Source organism: Nipponia nippon, unplaced genomic scaffold (assembly GCF_047370975.1).
Source record: "Nipponia nippon isolate SJK-2023a ecotype South Korea unplaced genomic scaffold, ASM4737097v1 scaffold_11, whole genome shotgun sequence".
Classification (NCBI taxonomy): Eukaryota; Metazoa; Chordata; class Aves; order Pelecaniformes; family Threskiornithidae; genus Nipponia; species Nipponia nippon.
Window position 1 is genome coordinate 12,663,666 of NW_028262302.1, and position 24,503 is coordinate 12,688,168.

The window sequence follows — 24,503 nt, forward strand, 5'->3', positions numbered from 1 at the left end:
CAAGAGGTCTCTGGGAGCTGCCTCTCAGGCCTCTCGGGCGACGTGGTGCACTACATAGGAGACCTAAAAGCAGGCAGCCCCCATCACAGGTACCTGAGCAGCAGCCAGCTTTCACTGAACCAGCCATCCAAGCACAGGAAAAGGGGTTGGTGCTGAGCCCTAGCTTTGGTGCAGTGACTGGGGAAATTCAAGGGCATCTGTCTACACGGCTGCAAACACTACTAACTACATACTAAGTTGGCACTAACCAGGAGCTAAAAAAAAAAAATCTTATCATGGTCTACACTGACAACTAAACTGCTGTTTGGCCCTGGATTAATGAATATAATACCTGACAAGAGCAATTGGAGATTAATGGCCTGTACCTGCTTGGCTACCTTGCACTCTATAGGGTCAAGTACATTAATGTCTGCAGAGAAATAGTTTGTCTCAACCCAGTGGTAGTACTACAAGGACCCAATGAACTTGGAGATACGACGGCCAGGCTGTCAGAGCCACTTTCTGTCGCTAAGGTTTAGCGGTGGCTGATTCTCACGAGGAAGGGTCCCCATGCAGAGGGACTTCAGCTTCCCCAGAGCACACTGCGGAGGGACGCCCCAGCTAGGGCTCATCGCATGTCCCACCCTGCAGGGCTGTGACTGAGGCAGGAGCTGCAGGGCAGCAAAGGCAGCAGACATAAGTGAGAGCGGGTCACTCTGCCTCCAGCCAGGGCCGGGATGGAGGCAGCCCGAGACTCAGACAACCGCAGGCAGCCCCTGACCCCATCTGTTCTTTGCTTGGCACATCAGGAGAGAAATACAGGCCAAAATTTTCTCTTGCTCTTGGGCACTGCATTTAATTGCAAAAAATTCACCAGTCTAACATTTGCAGAAATACGTCTTTTGCTTTGCTTTCCAAATCCAGGGTGTTTCCAGGGGGCTTGGGACATGACTCCTGAGCAGTGGCCAGGCTCACTGGAGAACCTGCGCTCACCTCCAAATAACTGATGCGCTCAGGCTATACAGCTGAAACACTGCAACCTAAAGCAGTACTCCTAAAATCTGGATCCCTACACATATGCCCATACATAGTCCCCAGCTCTGCCTGAATGAGGGTTAGCTGATTTTTCAGCCCCTTTATCTTGGGGGGAAAAAGAAACAACAGATAATCTGGAGAATAAACTGGAACCACTCTTCCTGAGAAATTGCTTTCTGGAATGCATAGTAAAGAATAAAAATGTATGTAACTTACACAGCTCCCAGGGAAAAATTAATATCCCAGTTGCCCTTAAAAGAGTCCACTAAAAGTGCTGAGTAAATTTGTAAGCACATGATGCTGAGCCTCTTTCGAACCCCTTCAGATGAACCTTTTCCCTACGTCTTTTGGGTAGCAGAAATTATGTTTGTGAGACTGCTGTTCGCGTGCAACTTCGGGGTGCAGACAGGAGTATATTAATACAACAAAAGGTTGTATTACCCGATGCTACCTCTTCAAACAACAGAATAGTTTGAAACAATTTACAAAACCTCTCTCTCAACCCCTCTGTTCCTCGGTTTCTCAAATGTAATTGTGGAAGGAAGGGCCAGAAGGAGGGGAGAGGGAAGGATGACCCTGCGGTGCCTTGCAGGGCTGGCATTGTAATACACACTCTACAGACCACGACTTGCTCTGATACGATGGGAGCAGGAGCCACAGCAGCCAGGACGTCCTTCCACACTCAGGACATGCTTGGACAGTGTGTTTTGGCCACAGAGGTCATACAGCTTTCAGAGACGCTCCCGGCACTTGGGGAGGGGATGTTTGGCCGCCCACTGCCCCCTCTCAAGCTCCAGGGCTTCCCACGGGGCCAGCAGCAGCCACAACTCTCCTGCAGTGGCCCAAGTCCCCACCAGCACCGGATCCTCCTCTCCTCACTAGCTTCAGCAACATCCCTTAAAAAGAATTTGGAAGGAGCTCCAGACATACGTGTGCTCTAGGTATCAGCCCTAAAACATTGCTATGGAGCCCACTGGAGCAAATATATGGAAGAAACAGGTCGTAAAATGTGGCAGCCTATAAACGCACCTTTTGACAATTTTTACTTTGCAGTCTCCTCAGCCAATAGTGCTTTAATAAAATATAGTCAAGAGAGCCAGCTTCAGCCTGCCTCTGAGAGCAGTGGACCTCTGGCCATGAGGGGGCATAGGGTAAACAGGGGTTTCTGTTCCCAAAACCACGCCCTCTCCCCCTTCCGAATTCTCATCCAACTTCACGTACCTCCCCATTGCAGCTCTTTGGGGAAGAAACCCTTTTATCTGCGCGTCTGCAGGATGCGTGCTGCAGCCAGCCCCTGGGCTTCATAGTGCTTCAATACCATCAATGCTACAGCAAGGTCCACCCGGCTGTTCAATTTTCAAGAGCGAAATCAGCTCTGTCTAGCCAGAGAAGAGGAAAAAGAGACCAAAACAAAGCGCCGAGCACATTAGTCACTGTTAACTGTTCTTTCCAGAAATATAATATTGAGGGGATTTCATATATTTCCTGGCAGGGAGATTTCGTGGTGGCTTTTAAAAATGGATGATTAGTAAGATATAAATCCCCATGGCTAAGATCAGCAAGAAATCCTTTCAAACACACATATATACACATTAAAACTTGAGTATTTTACCTTTCCCCAAAAAAGCAATTGCTGCTGTCAAGTACACCCTTCTATTACAGCCACATGCTCTTTTTAAGAATAGCTAATCAGAAAAACATACAGAGGTATTTAATTTTTTTTTTTTTTCCTTTAATGACCTAATGTTTTGGTTTGCAACTGCTGCCAACTCACACTGGGTAGAAATTTAGTACTGTCAGCATTTAATTATTATTTTAACACAGATTTCTCTACCTTCCTACAGTGAAGAAATAGCTAGAAAAAAATGCAGCAATGAGCAGCTTTTTAAGCCATTAGATGCCATTCTTGTTATTTAGCTGTATTTGAAATTACCATTTAAGGACACACAGAAGCTCGCTCTGCCATCCCCTGTTAGGGCAGATGCTCCCCAGTTTGCACCTCCGCAGCTGACTGGAGGGACAGCGTCCGAGGGACAGCCGGGAGGGACCGCAAACACCTTGCCCTGGAAGCTGCCAGGCTGTGACACAGCTCATCGAAATATGTGCCAAAGAATCGAACCACAGAGCACCTGGTTTGCATTGTACCTTGGGCCATAAACAACAAATCAGACTCGTTCTTTTTGTCAGCTTGAAACCTGTTTTCTTAATTTTTCCCCTCACTGTCTGAAACAAACTGAATTCTGCAACCTGTAACAGGCTACAGGGAAAATATGTGCGTTGATCTGCTGCAGACTGCAAGACAGGTTTATTTGATTCACACGGGGGGGGGGGGGGGGGGGAGGGGGGGAAGAAAAAAAAAAAAAAAAAAAAAGGGTGTTTGATTTCAGAAGAAATCCAGAGCTGTGCTGCTCATGGTAAACTCCCAGCACCACGCAAGTGCTGCACGTCATGGTGCTCTGGAGCTGGGATGGGTGCGTGGAGAGGGCTCTCCCTACACTCCTAGCCAGTCTGGTGAGAGCCTGCTCCTTGCTTTCACTGAAAAAGCAAGATTTAGGCTTCAGCCCTCGCAAAAACCAATGGAGAAATGAGACTGCAGCAAAGCAGGGCTCGTGACAGCATGTGTTAAATGACGCAAAGCAGGAAGGGCCGTGAGGACGCACGTGGACAACTTTATCTTCCAGAGCGGATGGAGTAGTCAGCCACACACTTATTAAAACAAGTATTAGCCTGTGATAGCAATCTAAGATAACACTAAGAGGTTTGTCACCCAAGGAAAACAAAAAATAGAGGCTAAAAAAAAGATACTATTTCTGGACCTGTGTCCATAGAAACCACATTTAACCTTAACAGAAGATCTCACTACGCGGGTGACTCCTTAGTTGAGAAACATAAGCACCCTGTTTGGTATACGCTGACCTTCGCATTCAGTCACACTCATATTTAAAAGAGAAACATGTATATATAAACAGACAAGAATGGAGGTTAGGAACAGGGAGGTGACAAATTTCATTTCTCTGACGGCAAGGTAGGGCTCTCTTGCCAGTTGGCAGGAATGAAGCATTGCTCTCCTCTACCTGAAAAAAGAGGTCATGGATGTGGGGTTTAATATCCAGATGGTCACTATAAATGGAACCTACCTGTGATAAATAAAGAGGCAGCTATTTCATCTGCTCAGTATTAAGTCTTCTCACAGCGTGCTTTACAAGTCACATTCCTGAAGCGAAGGGCACGTGTTTAAGAAGCTGCATAAAATTCCAGTTTTGCGGAGTAAAAGACAGGGAAATAGCCTTGGTCACCGAGAGTATTTGGATGTCACTTTGTTAGACTGTGCATTGCATTTGACAGAGCTAGCAAAGGAAATGAGAAGTGATAACTGATAGTGCCGTGATTAGATCAGCCACCTTGGGAAAGGTGCTGAAGCAGAGATATTTCACTAAAATAAGGAGAATCCTGGGAATAGATTTCTGGCAAGTGATCGCAAAGGAGATATGGCCAGAATTAGAAATGGATTTTGCAGGCAGATAAAACGTAATAGATAGAAGGCAGCTCAAAATGATATATCATGAGGGCCTACAGAGTGACTATAAAGTTTGTTCGCAGTTATTTAACATATAGAGATCCTGGAAAGACTTCACTTAAAATACACTTGCTGTGTTATTAACTTTAACATGCAGAAATAAAACAATGTTGCATCAAAGCTCTCCAGTCAAAAAGGAAGCTGCCTTCTCCCCAGCCTATCCACCTCCGACTTCAGTGGAGTTGCGTTACTTTACACCACAAGATAGAAATGGAACAGGAATCTCTTCTTGGGCTTCTGACTGACAAAGATACATCAAAATGTATGTTTCATTATTTTATCTTGCAGGAAGTTGCTTTAATAATGAAGGATAACTAGTGGCAGTGGTAATTAATGCATTGTAATAAACTCATTTCTGTAATCTAACCATGTTTCCTTCTGCAGCTGTCCTGGTTTCAGCTGCGATAGAGTTAATTTTCCTCCTAGTAGCTGGTATAGTGCTGTGTTTTTGATTTAGCATGAGAATAATGTGATAACACACTGATGTTTTAGTTGTTGCTAAGTAATGCTTACACTAAGTCAAGGCCTTTTCGCTTCCCATGCTCTGCCAGGGAGGAGGTGCACAAGGGCTGGGAGGGCGCACAGCCAGGACAGCGGACCCCGACTGGCCAAAGGGCTGTGCCGTGCCGTATGAGGTCACGCTCAGGATATAAACCGGGGGGAGCTGGCCGGGGTCAGCGATCGCTGCTCGGGGACGGGCTGGGCATTGGTTGGCACATGGTTAGCGGTTGCATCACTTGTTTTTCCTGCGTTTTGTTTCTCTCTCTCTCTTTTTGTTGTTTTCCATTACAGATTATTATTATTACCACTACATTTTATTTTATTTCAATCATTAAACTGTTCTTACCTCAACGCACGAGTTTTCTTACTTTTACCCTTCCGATTCTCTCCCCCATCCCACCGGGGCAGGGGGGAGGGTGAGCGAGCGGCTGCGTGGTGCTCAGTTGCTGGCTGGGGTTAAACCACGACAGCAGCTCACAGACGAAGCAGTTCTTTAGGCTGCTACTTAGGCATTTTAGGGGAAGACAGTTAGCTTTATTGGCTATTAAAAAAGACTTCAGTCATCTTGCTGTCCATGTCTGTCTGTCTGTCGCCTCCTTAACAGGTTTTGCCAATTAAATTTGAAGACAGCTAGCTTTTTGCAGTTCTGTAAAGCACAGTGGCCAAGACAGAGACACGATGAGTACACTAACTCGGGGGAAGTTACTGCTTTAAACATCAACTGTCTACGTGATCGAATACCGAGCTATTTGCTCAGGCAAAATCTTCACTGGAATCAGCTAAGACAATCAGAGTTGATAGATTTTGGCATGAAAACGGACAAGCTTCAATTTTTGCCAGCGTTCATGCCCATGTTGGCACCAGCAGGAAGAACTGGTTAGACTTTCCGAAGTGCCATGCTGCTCGCTTCAACACTTGTAGAAGTCAAAGTGCTTTCTCGCCTACAGATGTTGCACCTGGGCTGAACCTCTTGTCCCTTGCACCTGGGACCAAAAGTTTCATTCTCAGCACTAGTACTTGAGAGTCTCCATCAAAACAAATCCCTAATTTTGAAATAAAATAAGCTCTTCCCAACAGCCCATAAGCTGAATCCTGCTGCCTGACTTTGTCATCGTTGTTTCAAATGAGTGAGAGATGGGAGGGCAGTTTCTGTCTATATTAATCAATATTTAGGCAGCCTCCTGCCCATTCATTCATGTGCTGAAAGTGTTTTTGACAGTAAGAAATCTGCTGAACATAAGCAGGCCAGTAGCAGCTACTCAAGAAATGCCAATAACACTGCGCATACCCTCCAAATTTCCTCAATGTTCATACGTTATTAGCACGTGACAAGAACTTAAATAAAGCATGTGAAACATGAAAGCAGGACAAATAATTCTATTGGCATAGAGACTTCTATAGTGGAGTAATTTTTGCTCCAAATACCTTATTTAGGCTGTAGGTTTTTGGCATCAGAAAGAAAATCTTTTTTCCACACTGTGTCTATGACAGAGCAGGGTGCTTGGGATTCCTACTGCTCTATGGTCCCAGCTCTTACCCACACACAATTAGCAGTAGCTAATAGTAGTAAGCAAGACTGAACACAAATTCAGAATGAAAATTACTAAGAGAAAAAAAAAATCCTGCTCCAGATTTCAAAGTAATTCCTGAACTGCCCACGCCACACCGTGAAGAAGCATCCTCATTTGAGCAGAAAGCACTTTGCACAAAAAAGCAAGAAGGGAGGAAGCATGGTTTGAATAAACCAAGTGCAGCCCACTCGGGGTGCGACCAGAGCCCACCAGCTTGGGACGTAACCCTCTCAGGGAGAAACGGCAACTGGGCAAGACCAATACTATTCTTATCATCAACACAGCAAAGGCAGTTTCGTGCAGCCCCTTAACGAAAGATAACACTGCCTTTCTGGTAAAAAAGCCTTTGCTACTAGAACTGTGAAGTTATCCCCTCAATAAGGGGTTCAAGGGCTATATAATTGTGCTTGGCCCTTTCCTCATCTGCAGCATCTCTTCAACACTTTTGTACAACCCTCCAACCTGACGGCACAGGTGCGAACCGTTGGGAAGCCTGATCCTACAGCCATGGTCTTTAATTGCTGTCGGTGATTTCTGAGGGTGCGCGGCCTCATTACCAGCCTGTGAGGCACCAGAGCAAGGCCACCGCCTGAGCCCACGCTGGTCCTTGACGTCCTGGCGGCTGCACGGGACCAGGAGTGGGCATGAGCCCCTCAGCTGTGCAGCTGCCGACAGCCATTGCCAGAGGGTGAACTACTGCTTTCTGGAGATAACCCACCTGAGTGACCTGTGGTGAAAGGCTTCGCACCCCATTACTGTGCCTCTGCGCCCTCCACATCTTTCCTCGCTTTCCCCAGGAGTCATCTCTCAACTATTTTAACTTCAAGATGCTCAGCTTTTTTTCCCCTCAAACTGCTGCAATGGCAGCAACACATGCTTTTGATACAACTAGGAAAGAAAGAAATCATTCCACTTGGAAAGCCCAAATGTTTTCTGTTTCTAAAGACACCGACTTTCCAACCCAGGCTGGCTGCCTCTCAGGTGCTGGACAGGGAGACCACCAGAGTCACGAACAGGGAATGAGAATGTCCCCACCCATCAGAAATGCCACCCTGGCTTACAAAAACCAAAAGCATTTTTAAAATACACTTTACTTTTCACTTTTGATGCTGTTTTTAAGTTTTCTTTTCCTGGTACAATTAAGCTGGTCTCATTTCTAGTCAGGCCGTTTCCAGTCATTGCAGTGGGCCCCAGGGTGTAAATGGGTTGCAGTTGCTCCAGTAATGAGACCTGCTTGCAAACAAGGGTGACCATCCTAACACACATGCCTAATTTCTACATTTTACCTCATTTTTCCTACATTTTACCTCATTTTTTTCCAGTCTGTGTTTTCTTTCCCCTTGCACGAAGTTACTCCACAGAGAAATACATCCAGAATGAGATCTCCTGCTCGGTCATAACACAAACTGAAGCTGCCATGTTTTCCTCAGATCTTCATCACACCCCAGCCCTGCTCCCGCCAGACGTCGCAGACCAGGGGGGAACCCATCCGCCGCTCCCCCATGCCCCGACACAAGGCCTAATAACTGGGGTACGGCAACCACCGCTGCAATGCCGGTGTATTTAATCAAAACCCTGTGGCTTCCCGGCACCTGTTTGAATTTCCTGAGCAATAACCCGACTGCAACGCCTCCCCTGGGACCCCGACCACAGTGGGCACAGCACCCAGCTGGAGGTCCCCGGGGTAAACCAGGGCTGACACGGCCACTTCGCCCCCCAAACAGTGAGGCGCAGAGCTCTGCACAGAGCGGCCACGGCAGCACCACGCAGCACAGCGTCACTTAGCGATGCTGCCACAACCGTCCCCAGGACATTAAGGTCTGCTGCACCATTACATGAGACTACTTTGCAACAACAGAAGATGGGGGGGGGGGGGGGGGGGGAATTAGACATACCAGTTAAGATGCAGTTTATTTATAGCTCAGCTTTTCAAAGTTTACTAATTGTAGTAGAGATCATTCATGGCTCATGTCTCTAAAGAAAGTCAATGTCATTCCCTTTCTCTTCTCAACCCTAAATAATATTTGATAAGTTTTTTCTGTTCCTTCCAGACTGAAGGACTTTTGTCCCGCCTTGGCTTCGTGAGATGCTGTCTTCTGGCCCTCCTCGTCCAGCGATTGCTCTGTACCTCCACATCCTCTCCCCCAGCTCCTGCTGTGGCCTTGGTCGTTTTTTCTTCCCTTCCTCCTCACCCTGTGCGTGATCTTATTCACTCACGCACCAACCGCTACCACGCCAATAAGAAACGTACTTTCCATCGCCAACTCTCCTCTCCAGCCAAGCCCATCTCTCATCCTGCCTTGCTGACACCTCTTGGCTGGGCATCTCGTCGTCAAATCAAACCCAATATAGCTGCAATGGACCTTTTGATCTTTCTTCACTTGCCCAGCATCTCTATCACTTCTGAACAAACTTCCACTCTCCCTGTTGCTCAGGCCTATAACCTCTTCCAGTTTCCCCATCCTTCACATCTCCATTCTTCTTGTAATACCACCAGACAGACCATCAGCTGGTTTAAGTCAGTGTAATTCCACTAACTCTAATGGCATTATACCAATTTACAAGAGATGAGTTTCTGTCCTGATGCCTCTAAAAGCAAATATATTCTATTAGACAAGTAAAAACCTTCAGCCAGGTCCCTCAACATCTCCTGTGTTTATTACTATGATCTCTTGTCCTCCGGTCTCCCAACAGCCACACTCTTTTCAATACACGTAACCTCCTGAAATTCTTACTGGGCCCTTAGTTCTCTGCTGCTCATGACCCAGAAGCCTCCCTTCCACTCTCAAGCCTCCTGTACCTACCCACTGTCCACTCCTCAGCCGGGCTTGGCTCCTTATGCCTTCTGAATATGCCTGAAGTAATCTGGTGTGCTAACAATATTCAATTAGCAGTAACAAATCGGGCACTAATTCAGAGGTTTATTTTATGCTAAAAAGAAAAAAAATGAAAAAAAAAAAAAAAGGAAGGAGAGTCACCATGGAAGTTAAACACTCAATTTCAGATTAGGACACAATTGAAAAGCACCTGCTTAACACAACATGAGCACACACCTGCAAATTTATGTACTTAATCACCAAGATTGCATGAAGTATTACATGTTTTTTGTGCCATCCTAATACCAAGCACCCCAGGTAAGGCACCCGAAAGTTTCATAACCATTTTAATACCAGTATAAATCTCTGCTTAAACCAAACATGCCACAGTGTAAAATGATGCAAATGATATACGACAACAACACCCCGTGTCTTCACGCTCTCTAGACCACACTATTAAGTTTTGTAATGGCTGAAGGCTTGGCGCTTAGTGGCTCCAACCTAACCATCCCTGCTATCTTTGTATAAATGTTTCCATTTTGTAAAAAAAAAAAAAAAAAACAAAAAAAACAAAACAAACAAACAAAAAACCCACCACCAAAAAAACCTAGCGTGTTTTGTTCAGTTTACTATCTAGTGGAAAAAGAGAAAAGCTCTTTCCAAAAAGCATAATAGCACCTGTGTTTAGGTTTTTCCACACCTGGAGGGATGTGAGAGTATGGGGGCAAGATCAGGCCCTTAATGAGAGTACTAAGGAGTTCACCATATGCACAATGCCAGAATGATAAAATGTTAATGAAGTGAAAGTATATTAGTGAATTATTAAAATTTCACTCCTCTCTGCAAAGCACAGAGTGAGAAAAACTCAGTGAAGATAATGATAAAAATAGGATCAAAACATTTGGATCCCTTCTCCACCTCCAACAAAAAAGCTTTACAAAATCTGGTGTTTGAATTAACATATTAATTGGGTAGCTTCTACAAATGATCTACTGTAAAACCCAGATCGAAACAAGTTGGAGTTGGGGGTAAAATGAGATTTAATCCAGTTAAATCTGGATGGGTCAGACCTTCAGCTTCCTCCCATCTCTAATAACCTCTCATAACCCCTCTAATGCCTTTGCTCCTTTCCACAGCAAGCCCAGCCAGCAATTAAATTGGCAACGAGAAGATGTTACTGAGGGGAGTAACACCGAGCACGGCTCTGCAAGGATGGGTCAGGCCGGGGAGCTCGCATCTGCTTGCTGTGCCGGGAGCCGACTTTATCCAGGGAAAAGGTTGGCCTCTCTACAAAGCCCAAGAGAAAAACCGAAAAGCAGCTCTGTACCGGGGAGCTGCAGAGCTGCCAGGGGTTGGAGACAGGAGCCTGGCGAGCCCGAGACAGCAGGCAGGGTCACCGGAGATGCGAGGCCACTGCTCGGGTCAGCGGGGCAGGCACAGGCCTTGCAAAGAACTACACTAAAAAGAGCAACAGCTTTGCCATACAGTATTAAGAAGCAATTTCCAATAAAGCTGCCACTCTGAAATGCTTTCCAGAATCTAGCTTGGATTGCCTTTTACGTAAAGCCCCGTCTGTTAGGAAGTCTGGTGTATTTTCCTTGCAACAACAGTTAAGTATGCCCAGACATCGTCAGTGGGCTGTATCGGTGAATAGGTGGCAGGTAAGCACCTTGCGATTAGGCTCCCACCGGGGAACCTCACGCTCGGCCTGAGCAGAGTTCACAGCGTCCCACCAACCCGGCACATGGGAGGTGGGCAAAGGGAGAAGCTAGGGTGGGCCAAAACCATCCTGGTCCTTAAATAATACCTGCTTTTATTTGGGTTTAACCTATTTTCAGTAAAAGGCAAAAACATCCAGTGTTGGAAACTTTATTATATTGGCTAGCGTTGATGTAAATTCCTGCTAATGTTGGAAAAAACTACAGTATCAAACAGCTAGACAGATCTTTCCATTCAGTGGCACCTACCAACCCTGACCACAGGTCACAGCCCTGCCGTCTGTCTGTCCCGCAGTCAGTGCCGACACAGAGAAAGACCATCTCCAGCAAAGAGACTCTAAGACCACAGACAAAGAAATAAAAGGAAAGAGCGACAAAATACTGCCCAGCATAACAGGCAGACATTTCACCTCCAGCGGACTTAGCCTATCCAATTTCTGCAGACATTATGGAATAGATGAGTTTCGGGGAGAGTTTTGAATGAGTAAAACATGTTACTTCTGTTTCTCCCCGAGAGAGGCGGGGAAAAATTGACCCCAGGCAAGTAAACGGCTACCAGCACCCAGGCTAACACCAGGATGGTCCTACACAACTTGAACCACCCAAAAGTCCTGTGTCCGGCTGTGGCGAGTTTTAGCCATTCCCCAGACCCCTCTCAGCAGCCACCTCCAGAGCGGGGCTATCCCACTGCTTTGCCCCCCGGGGCACAACTGGGGCGCAGGGAGCCTGCCCTTCGTGGGCTATGCAGGCAGCCAAGGGGCAAACCTTAAGCTAGGCAGCCAGCTTCAGTCCAGATCAAGTAAGTACAGGTCCCAAGACTGCCAACAGCACCTAAAGCATCACAGTGAAGTGAAGGAGGGTTTGAGCTGCCCTGAACCTTGGCAACTGAACCTTGGGCACCTCAAATGGAGTAAGATTTCCAAAGCCTAGAAGAGAGTCGCTTCCCAAAAACTGCCTTGCCTTCCAGAGCTTCGGCTGGTTTCCCAGAATCAGCTGATCGCTTCTGAAAAAAAATGGCTGTAATTCTTACATTTAAATGAAATGCTCTTTTGTTGGAGTCCTTTTTTTTTTTTTCCCCTCATTATTCTTGTTACAGTTTTACTTTGGCTTGGCCATGAGAGTAGATAACAAGCCAAATGCAGTTTCATTAGAAATATTTCAAAATTGTGGCCAAAGTCATGCTGCACTGTGTCACATCTGAAGTCACGAACTGGTGAATTCCAGCATCGGCCAGGACAGTCCCTCTCCAGCCCCGCTTAGGCTTCTGGACAGCCCTGGCAGCCTCTCCCGGCAGGAACGGCTCCCAGCACCAAGACGTCTCCTATGCCAAAAATCACTACTTGAAGCTGCTCAGCATGCCAGGCAGCTTCTTACAAGTTTATGTAACTTTTCCACGTTTCCTCCTCAAAACCCTCTGAGAAAGTTCAGCTTAATGCTATAAATACTCCGTTGTGAGCCAACAAGGGAGAAATAATATTTATTTCCCTGAACCTCCCTGCTTACTAGAACACAATGACCTAAACCCCAGCTCTCGCCTTTAGTCTGGACCTTCACCCAAAGCTGTGTCTAATCTTACAAGCCTCCCACCTGGCATCCCAGCCACGCCGGGCTGGACGGGGACCAGTGAACGACTGGCATGTTCTGGAACCACTCCTTATATTCTCACCCCCGACCCCGCATCCCAAATACACACGCACTGCATTGGCGCATTAGCACGAGCGCACTTGGGAAAGGCGGACACATTTTCAAAGTTTTAATCCATTAGCAATTGCTAATTAAGGGGCAATTAATTTGACTCCCAGCTCTGCTCCTAATTTGCCTTGCGACTTTGGGCAGCCCATGTGAAATGCTACATTTCGGCTTCCTATGCTCATACAACTTCTGTGGGTATTAAAAAATGGGTTTCTGTAAAGTGATTTACGATCCATGATGAAAGGCAGTTCAGAAGCATAAGGACTGCTCCTATTAGTAAAATAATTGTGCATTTTTTGATCATTCATTCTAAGCTGGGGGGGAGGGGGGGGAGAGAAAAAAGCCTATCTGAGTATAATTAATGAGGCTCAAAAGGTATAAATTGCAAATTGGATACTTTTGAAAATGTGGCCCAGAGGGGCTGATGGGGTGTTTTTTTATAACAGCGAAAAATGTCAGGACAACACAAGCATTTAACTTCTTGCATCTCCCTCTGGAATGACTGACATCATAAAACTTTTACAAACTAAAACCGTCAGAGATAAATAGAGCAGCACAGACACGGAGGACGACGAAGGGTACATCTAGAAAGTACCTAATCCAGTTCATTTCCTTGCCCGTGTAAAAACAAGTAACTGACACGCTTCCTGCGGCAAACCTTCCTGCAGATAAGGGTGCTCCCAACAACAGGAAATTCCCTTCTAGAAGCCAGCGCGCTCTCGCTACCAAGCCACACTTTCTCCGTTTGAACTCCACGGCAATTAAAAGCAGCATCTGGCTAATCAGACGTGAGCTGGATTAAACACACAACTGCTCGACTCCCTAAGCCTGGCCCGGACAGCAGGGAGGGGGTCCCGGCTCCCGCGGCCCGGTGCCATCCCAGCCCGGCAGCCAACAGGGATCCCTCGAGCGGAGGCAGGCGCTGCTCCCTCTGCCTTCACCATCATCCCTTCAGGCTGCTCTGCCCACAGCCAGATTTTAAAGCCAGGCCTTGGCTTTTTCGGATGGCAGGATCCGAGGGTGTGGGTGGAGAGGGCGCTGAGCACCTTTGCCTCAGCGCCCTGCAGGATTTACCTCCTGATCCACAAGACTTGCTTACCAGCCTCTGGTTTTCTTAAGAAATAACAATGCAAAAAGTGAAATATGCAAGGAAGAGGCAACAGAGGTGGAACCGGTCATTTTAAGGTTTCAAAGTAATGATTTATACAGTGGGTGAAGCACTCAAGTGCTTCTTCTCGGCTTGGTCACTGCAAAATGAAGATTAAAGGGAGCAACAACATGAAATGTTTCGGAGAAAACGCAGCGAATATTCAAAGACATCTCTCCATCACAAACATCTGAAACCAACAGCTGCTGCCCAAGAAAATAAGCAAAAACGCTACAACCTTTCTTGTGAGTTTGCTGTGAAATACTTCTCTCCTGCTCTGAAAGGAAAATAGCTCTCTCCTTTCACACACAATAAACTTTCAATAGTCCAGCAAAGTAAAACTTCAATTTACCACAATAATAGTCTGATTTTCTCATGCTGCATTCATCAGTAATGAAGTACATTTTATTCTCATATCTCTGCTTTTGTCCTCAAATAGCATGCTATAACCGAACGGTGATTTTTTTTTTTTTTATTAAAAGCAATTGCACAGGGTTTCCTGTAGCCATGTGCCTTCTTTTTTTTTTTTTTTTTTTTGCAGGAGAGGCAGACTTGTGAAATGCCCTTAACATTCAAGTCCAAATCATTACATTTTAATATAACTTTGAAATGAGGGGGAACAGAGGGAGATCTAATCAATCCCAGCTTTCTCTCCCAGGTGCATAGATTCCCACGGAAAGAAACACGGCCTGGTCATTTGACTAAAAAAAAAAAAAAAAAAAAAGGTCATCCCTTGCTGCTATTTTTTTAAAGCCCCTCGCTCCTGCTGCTCGGAGCCTTGCCTCCCCTGCCCTGCCGGCCGCAGGCCTGGCTGGGGCAGGACGCCCGCCGCAGGGAGGGCGCCCGGTGGGCGCGGGGCAGGCGGCCTCCCCCTCCCAAGTCCTCCCTGGGTGGAAAGTGCGGGACGAGGTCCAGAGAGGAACGAGGGGAGACGGCGGCACGGGGTTTTATTGTAAAATGACCTTGATTTGACAGGCACGTTCTCGGGTTTCAACAGATGCTGTGGGAAAGGCAACAGCAGCCAAGGCGGTCTGCAGGCATTTCTGATGATATGCAGACTTTTTTCTTTTTCTCTTTTTTTTTTTTTTTCTCTTTTTCTTAAATAAATGGGGGGGTAGTCTTCTCAGTTTCCATGACAACAGTGTCTCCACTTGTCTGTTATTAGATACCATCCGCTTCCTGTGTCTAAATTTTTAAACCAATCAGAAAAGTGTTTATAGATTTTACAGCTCCTGGGACAGTCCCTCTCCTCCAAGAGAGCTACTTTAATGACACGTAACGCTTCGGCAGCCGGGGCCGCAAGGCCTTATATTTTCGGCTGCAAAGCGATCACAGTTTATGTTGTTTATCAGCTGATACGTGGGCTACGCTGGGGAAAACCGGGGGTTTGCTGCCTGATTTACCGTGCCCGTAGCAGACGTTACCGCGCTGGGGTTTTTTAATACCACACAAACTCATTTTCATTGTTTGCTCAATTTTGTTTCTGATTCATCCCATGAAACAGCACGAGCCCTCCCGGCGTGAAAAGCGATCGCCGAAGAGACGCCGTTATCCCACCGGAGTAACGGTCTGCTCTGACGTCAACGGCTCCACAGTAAAACATCGCCTGCTGCAATTAAAGTTTGGGTAAACTGGGTTGGAAGAGCAGTCGTGCCATAGCCACGCAAACAGATTTTCACAGACCTATTTTTGATAATATAAATAATAACTGACGGCGGCGCAGCTGGCAGGTTCATAAGGAAATCCTTCTCCGGGGTGCGGGGACACACGCGTATATTGCGAAGGAATTAATTCACCACAACTCCAGGCAAGTTAAGAGCCAGCGCTGAAGCGCAGCGAGCGAAGGGGAGCTGACGTGCAGAAGAAAACGCCCCTCTGGCGCCCCGGCAGAGCGGCCCCACCAGCGGCTGCCCTTCAGCCCCGTGTGCGACGCAGCCGGAGCCCGCGAAGTGCGGAGCGGCTCCCCCGGGCCGGACCGGGCAGCCGGCGGCACGCAGGAACAAAAGGGAGGCGGCGGGGCGGCTGCCCGCCGCTGCCCCGCCAGCGCCCGCCGGCCCCGGTCGGGGCTGCCGCCGCCGCCGCGTCCCTCCCTCCCGCCCGCCCGCCCGCCGCGGCCGGGCGCCTCCGCGGAGCCGGGGCCGGCGCTGCCGGGGCGCAGCCCGCCCGGGAGGCGGCTGGGGGCCGCCCCGCCCGCGTGCCCTGCCCGCCCCGGGCCGCCCTTCCCGGCCGCCGGCCGCCGCCTCCGCGCCGCCCCTCCGCCCCCCCAGCGCGGCGGGGCTCCGCGCCCGGCGGGGCTCGGCGGCGGGACGGGGGCGGGCAGCGCGGGGCAGCCCCGACCGGCTCCCCGCCGCGGCCCCCGGGGCGGCGCCGCTGCCCGCCCGCGGCAGCCGACGGCCCAGCGGCCCCGAAAGTTTGGCCGGGGCTCCCTGCCCCGGGGGGGACGGGGGGGGGGGCGGCGGCTGCCGCGGGGGCTGGCCGGCACCCGCCCGCCCGCCCGCCCGCGCCCACACACGCCACCCGCGCCCGGCGGCGCCGCGGAACGCCCCCGCCGTTACCTCCTCGCCGCGGCCCCCGGCTCCCGCCGCCGCCGCCGCCGCGGGGGTGGGTGCTCCCCGCGGCCGCCCCGCTCCGCGCCCCGCGGCGGGAGGCAGCCGCAGCCCGCGCCGCCGCCTGCCGCCCCCCCGCCCCGCCCCCGGCGGCTGCGCCGCGCCCCGCCGGGCCCTAGCGCCGCCCGCTCGCCCGCCCCGCCCCGCCGGCCGCCCCCCGCAGCCGGCGGCGGGAGCCCGGCCCGGGCCTCCCCGAAGGAAACTTCGGGAGAAGGGGAGCGCGGCAGCGGGGGCGGGCCGGGGGGTGCCGCTTGCCGGGGGGTGTTCTCCTGCGGGTGCGTGGGCACGCAGCCGCCCGGGGGCCGGGGCGGGCGCCCGGGCCCACGCGTTCCTTTCCTTTCCCCGCGGGGCAAAGCCCGCTCGGGCCCGCTGTCCCGCTGGGGCGGCCGCCCTGCCCGGCCCTGCCCGCTTCGGGCGTGGGCAGGCGGCCCTGTCCTGGTCGCGCCGCCCCGGCTCGGCCCCCGGTGCCCCCCCGCCCGCCCTGGCCGCCTGCCGTGGCCGTCGCCTTGCGACTGGGAGCGACCTTCGTCTCCCTGGGGCCGGGCTCGTACGTGTTGAAAACAGACGTGCGGGACGAAAACTATTACTTTCGTTACCGCCTTACCGGCCGGGAGCCCCGCCGAGGCCCGGCACCTCGTCATGCTGTATTCCTCACGCGCCAACGACGGAGGGAGCGCCCCGAGCCAGGGGAGCTTGCAGGGCCCAGGGCGCAGCCTGCCTCCTCCTCGGCCTCCTCCTCCTCCTCGCTCCCCTGGCAGCCCCGCCGGTGCCTGCCCTGCCCGGCTCCCACGGGACCCGGGGAGGGGGAGCTCGGGGCTGGGGCCCGCCGGCCGGGGCGAAGGCTGGCGGGGCCTGGGGGCAGCTGGCGCCATCAGCACTGCCGCAGCCCGGGAACTGTCAGCCCTGGAAAGGGCATTTAATTATTCACTGTAAATTTACCTTTCTCCAACCAACCCTACAGAGTGACAATTCAAGGTACGTGCGACTGCTGTAGTGATTATAGGAAAAGCCTAGCTTTATCCCTTTAGATTTATTTTGCCATAACGTGGGAATGATGGCTCGGGACGGGATGAGATTTTTTCCCCCCAAGGGATACATCCTTTCCTTGACGCCGAGGCTGGACAGGGGGCAGAACGAGGGCTGTGTCCTGCCACCCCATTTTCCTGCCTACCCAAACTCCACTGCCCAGCTGTACAGGGCTCCCGACCCCAGACCCAACGCGCTGCGGTGTGGGAGTGACACAAAGAAACCCAGATTCTGCACCAGCATATCGCAACCTTTGGAGGTCAACAATACACAAAAAGTAGCAACTCTGAATTTTGCTGATAAGATTTGAAAAAAAAACGGAATGTTTTTCTGTACCTATATCAAATACAGCTTTACTGGTAGAAGGGAATGGAAACGTAGTTCCTCTGCCCTTTTTTCTTGCTGTCTCAGGATGGATTTTGAAAAGCCAGCATGGGTTGAAGGAGCAGCTCGGTCCTTTCATTCGTAAAAATTGCTGGCATGAAACTTCTCCCTGCCCCCAGCTTGGTCCTAGCTATATCCCTGGGCACCGCTCGTCTGTGCAGATGGCCGTAACCTCCTGGTGGTTCCCTGACGCTCACCTCTTCAGCGGACGGATGGGCTCGGCTTATTTCAAAGTGAATATAAAACCCTGGGGTTTTCTGAGCAAAGTTAGTTTTCCTTTTACAGGTGGTTTTGGTGACATGGAGACGGAGGCGTTCCCATTCCACAGGATTCCTGTATAAGACACGCAGGTCCCTCGTTCTGTTTGGTTAAAAGTTTTCTACTGACTGCTCTGCGATACGCCTAAGACTGCAGCAGGAGAGGTCAGCCCTGCTCGCTGGGCGCCTAACGGTGCCCTTTCAGCAAAGCACTGACAAAAAGTCGGAAGGCGTGGAATAAACCCAACCCCGGGATCCTTTTCCAGGCTTGGTTCCTAGTTCAGAGGGGTAGCCATTGGCGTGGGGCCGCTGGAGATGCTCTCGAAGCAGAAACACTTGATTTAGTTTTAATGAAAACACCCCGAGAGTAGCTGAGCATTTGGGCTCAGCTATCGATGCAGCTAGAGCTGGGGACCCCGGGCACCATGTTAATAACAAGCCATCTGTTAATTCTTTTAAAAAATATTAATATCTCTCTGCAACATCACCACATATGGAAATCCCGCAGATGCCAAGAGGAGTCTCCCTGAAGGGCAAAATCCTGGCCCCATGCAAGGAAACCCCAAATCGCATAATCATCGTAGGCACTGCAGGTGCCAGTTACCCTTTGCAGGGCTACTCCGTACCGACGTTATAAAGCAGGCTTTTTTTCTTGCGCTTACCCATTAACTCTAAGCCGGGTAATTTTCCTAATGAAATCAGTAGTAGCGTTTCTTTCTCCTTTGATCAGATTGTCTGAATTACTCTGTGCCTGTATCTATGCTAACCACAGCAGTTTTAAACCTCAGCCTAAGTTCCTGCAAAATTTAGCCCCAAGTACGTGCATTTCCCTTCTTCTGTTGTTTGCTCCCAGTGATGCAAGCTTCATTATTCTTTCATTTCTTCCTCCTTCCTCCCACTCATGTATCTGAGGCTTTCTTACATGCTTTGTAGCTCTACTTCCCACCTCCTCTTCATTTAGATCCTTCCTCAAGAAAAGAGTGTTTTAGAAGACCCACATTTGCAAGGGAAAAATATTAATAGTGGAAACTTTCCGAGAGATGCATTTTTCCTATCTCCAAGTGCATCTTGTCTCTCCGTATCAATCTTAGCACAGCTAACTCTCCCATGTAGAGGGCTGCTTTGTTATCTCTATCTGCCAGATGAAATTAATGGAGATTAAATTCTTACTTCTCTCCAAACATGGCAGAATTTATGATTTATGCTGTAGAAGGTTTTCCCATGTCCACATCAGTCCATTTTGTCTAATTCTCCTTCAAGTTTTTTACTAAGCCTTGTTTTCTTGGAGAGTCTGTAAATCCGGGCTCTCCAGCTGGCAGCTCCTGGGTTATTTCTGGCCTCCTGGCCCCAGAGCTTACAGCCCCCAGAGCTTACAGCCCCCAGAGCAGCCCTGGGGCATAGGCGGCCATCTCCTGCCTCAAGGAAAAATGTCCCTGCTGCCTGTCTCTGCTGCCGGCACAACGCGGTGCTCGCTCCGGGGACAGACAGATGAGAGGCACTTTGCCACAGGGATCCCTCTTGGGAATGGCTCCAGTCTCCTGGGGAAGGCAGCTCAAAAGGAGCTTGACTGCATCTACAAAGTAGCTGTAGGTCCTGCGATAAAACCCCTCGTGTCCCTTCAAGGCCTTGCTGCAGCACCATGCGATTATTTACCAAGGAGCAGAGCCGGAGGTGTTGCAGGAGCCGTGCACAGTGCTCCCGTGCGTGCCCTGCTCCACAGCTCCCTTGTGTTATGATGTTGTTACCCATTCCCTTCTTTCACTCCCAAAATTGTTCATCGGGACTGGGATGGCTGGGGAGCTCCCAGGCCAGGTATCATGGGTAAGGGGAGCCACGTGAAAATGCACATAACTGTGGTCGGAAAGCAGTCACCGTACAACTGCTCAGTCGTCACTTCCAAAATGGCAGTTTATAGCTGTGCTGTTTACCCTTTTTGTTTCTTGAATATGTTTAGTCTCTTCATTTTAACACAAAGATAAAAATGCCAGTGCCTTAAGCCAGATCACATGTTTTCAAGGGCAGGAAGATGTCAGGGACTTTTTTCCACTTACCCGTTTGCCATTCATATCTGACAGTGCAAAACCAGAAGGCACATAAAAAAATATTCATCTAACTTTTCAGATATACCTAGTGCCTCATTTTTTTGCATGCCTGACTTGAGTTATACTTAAGATTTTCACAGGACAAATACTCACCTATGCAGTGCCAGGTCAATTTACCGTTGCCTCTCAGCTGTACAGGGCATACGGCCCAGCCCCTGCACCGAAATGCTCCCGTTGCCAATGCCGTACACCCGACCACTTCACAACGTGAGGCTGAGCCCCAGACAAAGTAGTGAAATACAGGGGGATTACGGTAATGACATTCCCTCTTTCATGCTTATGAATCAAGTCCCACTCACATTCCCCAAGGGCAGCCAGACAGACCTTTTATGGTCACAAAGGGGTACTTAATTACACACATATATGTGTTCTTGCACTACTTTAATAACAGTGTAAGAGTCACTTGAGCAATAGATTTGATTTTATGAACCAAAAGGATAAAACTCAGGTTCTCTGGTGGACAATGAAACTGGATTTTTTCCACTCTTCCTTATTTTATTTTTGTTAATATCACCCTTAAACTTTGAATTATCCTGCAAGTATTAGGGCTCATTAACTTTGTTTCAGCTTGTACTTTGTGTTAATGGGACGGTTTTTCGTAACAATTATGAATCACTTGAATGCTAAGGCTTAAATGTTTAATAAAAGTCATTAGTAGAATTACGTGCGAGGACTTATAAGAAAGATGATGGTGTTGTTATGGTTACTGCTGTCAGTGGTCTTTCTGACTTACCCTCTGCTTATGCCAGGCCTTGAGCTTTTACCTTTCCGTGGATGGGATAATCTGATTCTCACACGCTCACAGCAAGCTCCAGCCTACGTACCCGGTGCATTCTCCAAGCTCACACATGTACGTGAGAACAGAGACCTTCAGCCTTCCTGCATGACCCAAACGATGTTTTTAAAACAGAAGAGCCATTTAACCATTGAAATAAAGCATGCTGGTTACAAAATATTTCAAATCCACTTTATCTTGTAGTCTTGCCAACATCTACTAAATTAAACATCTACAGATCTGAGCACTTTCGACCCCTTTTGGAGTCTTGCTCTCAAAAACCTCTGTTTAAATGGTGCTCTGTAAATTCTCTGGGGTCTTTCATGTCTTGCTTTCCAGGCGCCCACATTCCTCCCAGGGACATCTCTCCAGCGAGCCTGGGAGGGGCCCAGCCAAAACATCACAGCGAAGGGCGCTTGCTTTGTTTCCCAAGTGTTTCCTCAAAAATGTACGCCTGGATCCATCCGCTCTCTCCTGGGTACACGTCTTGACAATCCAGCTATTGAAGTAGCTCAATGTATGTACACAGTAAACATGTCAACACATCACATTCATAAATTATTACAGGCAATGCCAAATCTGCCACAAAGATTTTTCAACTTGAAGCCATAGAAGAGGATCTTCAGTGGCAGAAATGCTGAAAGACTGAAAGCAAAAAATAAGGAGGAGGTTATGTGTTAACCTCATGCAACTAGGATCCAAGACGGCATATGCTTTATTGCCAGTGGAAAAAAGTCTGATGACTATTCAGAGGCAGCTTTTAGAATAACGTAAAACCACCAGAAGACATTTATGAGCCTGTTCTGGTACTGACAAACTCCCCTACCTGTCTGTCTGAGGGGATCACTGGGAAGCGTGGCAGTCTGCAATGTTTTGTAAAACTAGTTTTCCTTTTCTTTTCAATTCTTTGATTAGACATCCTGGAATTTACACAGTAGTTACAGGTGTTACTTTGGTTGCAACCACGCCAGTAAGATTCACTCAGCTTTTCCGCCTATTCTAGGTCTAGCCTGGGGCAAAGGGATGCTCGCTCTGCCTCCTCGTTCGCATCAGCATCTGCTCCCCAGGCCTTTTCCCCTCTCCCTCGTTCTCCCACTTCTTCCTGTCCTTCTCAGGCTGCAGCTCCACGCTGCCCTCCGGCCAAGCTGCCGAGCACAGGCAGACGTGCTTTCCTGCGTCTCACCTGGGGGGTTTAAGGACTTTGCTCCCCCGTCTAGCTCTGCTCCCCCTCTGAAGTGACACTGCTGAGCCACCATCACGCCCTGTGTGACAGCACAGCAAAAGGTCCAGGTCGCTTTTTCAGGCGGTTAGAGCAAATCTACTTTATTTAGCATAGAAATGGATTAAAAATGTAGAGCATCCCAGTTCTTTGTGGCTGAGGAGCAGTCAGAAAGTGCTATGACGCTGCTGCAGGTGGCTTCCGCAGCTGCCCCGACAGATCTCCCGGAGCTCTTTGCCAACTCAGCAAATCCGGCCGCCCCATCCCCAAATCCAGCACTGAGGCTTTGGGCTGCCACGACGCCTCAGACCTGGGTAGAGCAGCACGTGCATAAAGCCAAAAGAGTGAAAATCAGACCATTAGTCTCTTAATCTCTGTTACTTTGGGATTTGTCAAAACTTGGGGCTGCACCTGGCATGATGGCTGTGCCTGCAGCTTCCCAAGTCTCAGCTTGGGCAGGTGATGGCAATTTTAGCTCTACCGGTGCCCAGGGCCATGGAGGAGCCGCTTCGGGTCTGCTGTGGTGTTGTGCTAACTTGCTGTGCGCCACTGAGGCTAATCATTCGTCCTGCAAGCCTGCGTTTTGAAATTCCCGTGTAACTTCATCTGGCTTTGCATTTCCCAGTCATGTAGATCTGGCTCCTTCCAGCAATGTTTTTAGCAAGGCTCCCGACAGATTATACGCTGGCCTTCATCAGGGCACTCACCAGTTAGCCATTTTAATTATGGCAGATTTTTTTTCCAGCATTTTGGTTATTTCACTGGCTTTCAAGTTCTGAGATGAATGGCATCTGATTCACTGGGTCTCTTTTTTTTCCTCTGCTTCTGATACTGTCTTGTCGTTCGTGTGTGTAAAGAGTAAATGGACATAAGAGAGATTTTTACTACCATCCTATTTGTCCAATATGCCAGCTACACGTTCGATACTTCTTAGGCATTCAAAAAACCCCTGATACCTGTATGAAAACAAAGGAAGTGAAAGTGAACAAGGAAACCTGACAGGTATTAGCCCCCACACCTGACGCAAGCAGACGGGCTGGAGTGTTGTACGGCGAGAGGACAAGAGCCTTTTGGCTGTTCTGCCTCGAGAGGGATGGAACCCTGGCCACAGATTTCCTCAAAATCTCCCGCTTTCTCACTTGCCAAAGTTCGTGCTCCGTTCTGTTAATCTCACCTGGGCTGATATTAGTAACATGGCTTTGCTGGATCACGTTTAATTGTTTGTATATTTGGATTAATCTGACATGAGCTTTACTGAGAGAGTCTTTCCTTCTGCAGGCTTTGGGAAAGCTTTCTGTTTCTAATAATCACAACCGCTACATTATTGTATGGTCACCGCCTTGTCCCTGAGAAAACAAAACCTCTGCATTTTATTGGGATGAAACAAAGACAGTGATCAAGTTATCTTGTAAACTAGCTTTACGTGCATCTCATTAAATAACGTAAGTCATAATAATGCGGTTAATCAGAAAACGGAACTTTTTCTGCCCAGTTTTTGCTTTTCTTGCTTAAATGTTTATGCTGCAAGGGTAGCCCATCTGGTTTAGATTGTAGGATGGAAATCACAAGACTTACCCACCATCCCCTGACTTGTAATCTGGAAAAGACTGGAAGTAGTTTGGCAACATCATATGTTTCCCTGCCTCCTGCAGAAATAAATTTCCAGCTTCAGAGTAGACTGAAGCAGACAACAGGGTAATTTCGAGACATAGACTCAAGCTACAAAATGGGCAGCCGAATCCAGCTTCAGATTTCCAGTAAGTCAGTGGTTGGAGTTCGTGTTGAGGTTTGGGGTATTATAAATTAAGTAGGGATTAGCTGTGCAACCTACATTCAAGCCCAGGTTTGGACACCGCACCCCATGAAGTCCAGCGACACCGGGATGTCTGGGTCTCCAGGCATTTCCCCCTAGAACTGGGGCATTAACAGTCTGGTTCCTCCAACAGCTCATTGCATACAAATGCAAATGAATGCTGTGTCTGCAGCTATTGCAGAATTATCCATTGCAGGTATTTGTGTGGTGATGGCCTCAGTACCATTAATGTGCTACTTCTCAACATTCGTGGAATCAGAGAAACATTACTGTCTCCATTTTACA

At 48.9% G+C, this 24,503-nt stretch overlaps 2 protein-coding genes across 2 annotated transcripts in view; one reads left to right on the plus strand and one right to left on the minus strand.

Annotated features, from left to right (window-relative positions):
• The window catches only part of FOXN3 (forkhead box N3), a 207,159-nt gene extending 190,447 nt beyond the window's left edge, over window positions 1-16,712 (minus strand). Inside the window, exon 1 of the mRNA XM_087747478.1 lies at window positions 16,592-16,712. The gene's annotated coding sequence lies outside the window, so the exon portion shown is untranslated. The remainder of the gene's footprint in view (window positions 1-16,591) is intronic.
• The window catches only part of LOC148056826 (uncharacterized), a 28,406-nt gene extending 7,065 nt beyond the window's left edge, over window positions 1-21,341 (plus strand). Inside the window, exons 2-3 of the mRNA XM_087747076.1 lie at window positions 16,448-17,617; window positions 21,161-21,341. Of these exons, the coding sequence (XP_087603202.1) occupies window positions 16,448-17,617; window positions 21,161-21,167 (1,177 nt within the window). The 3' untranslated portion in view covers window positions 21,168-21,341. The remainder of the gene's footprint in view (window positions 1-16,447; window positions 17,618-21,160) is intronic.
• The last annotated feature ends 3,162 nt before the right edge of the window (window positions 21,342-24,503 follow it).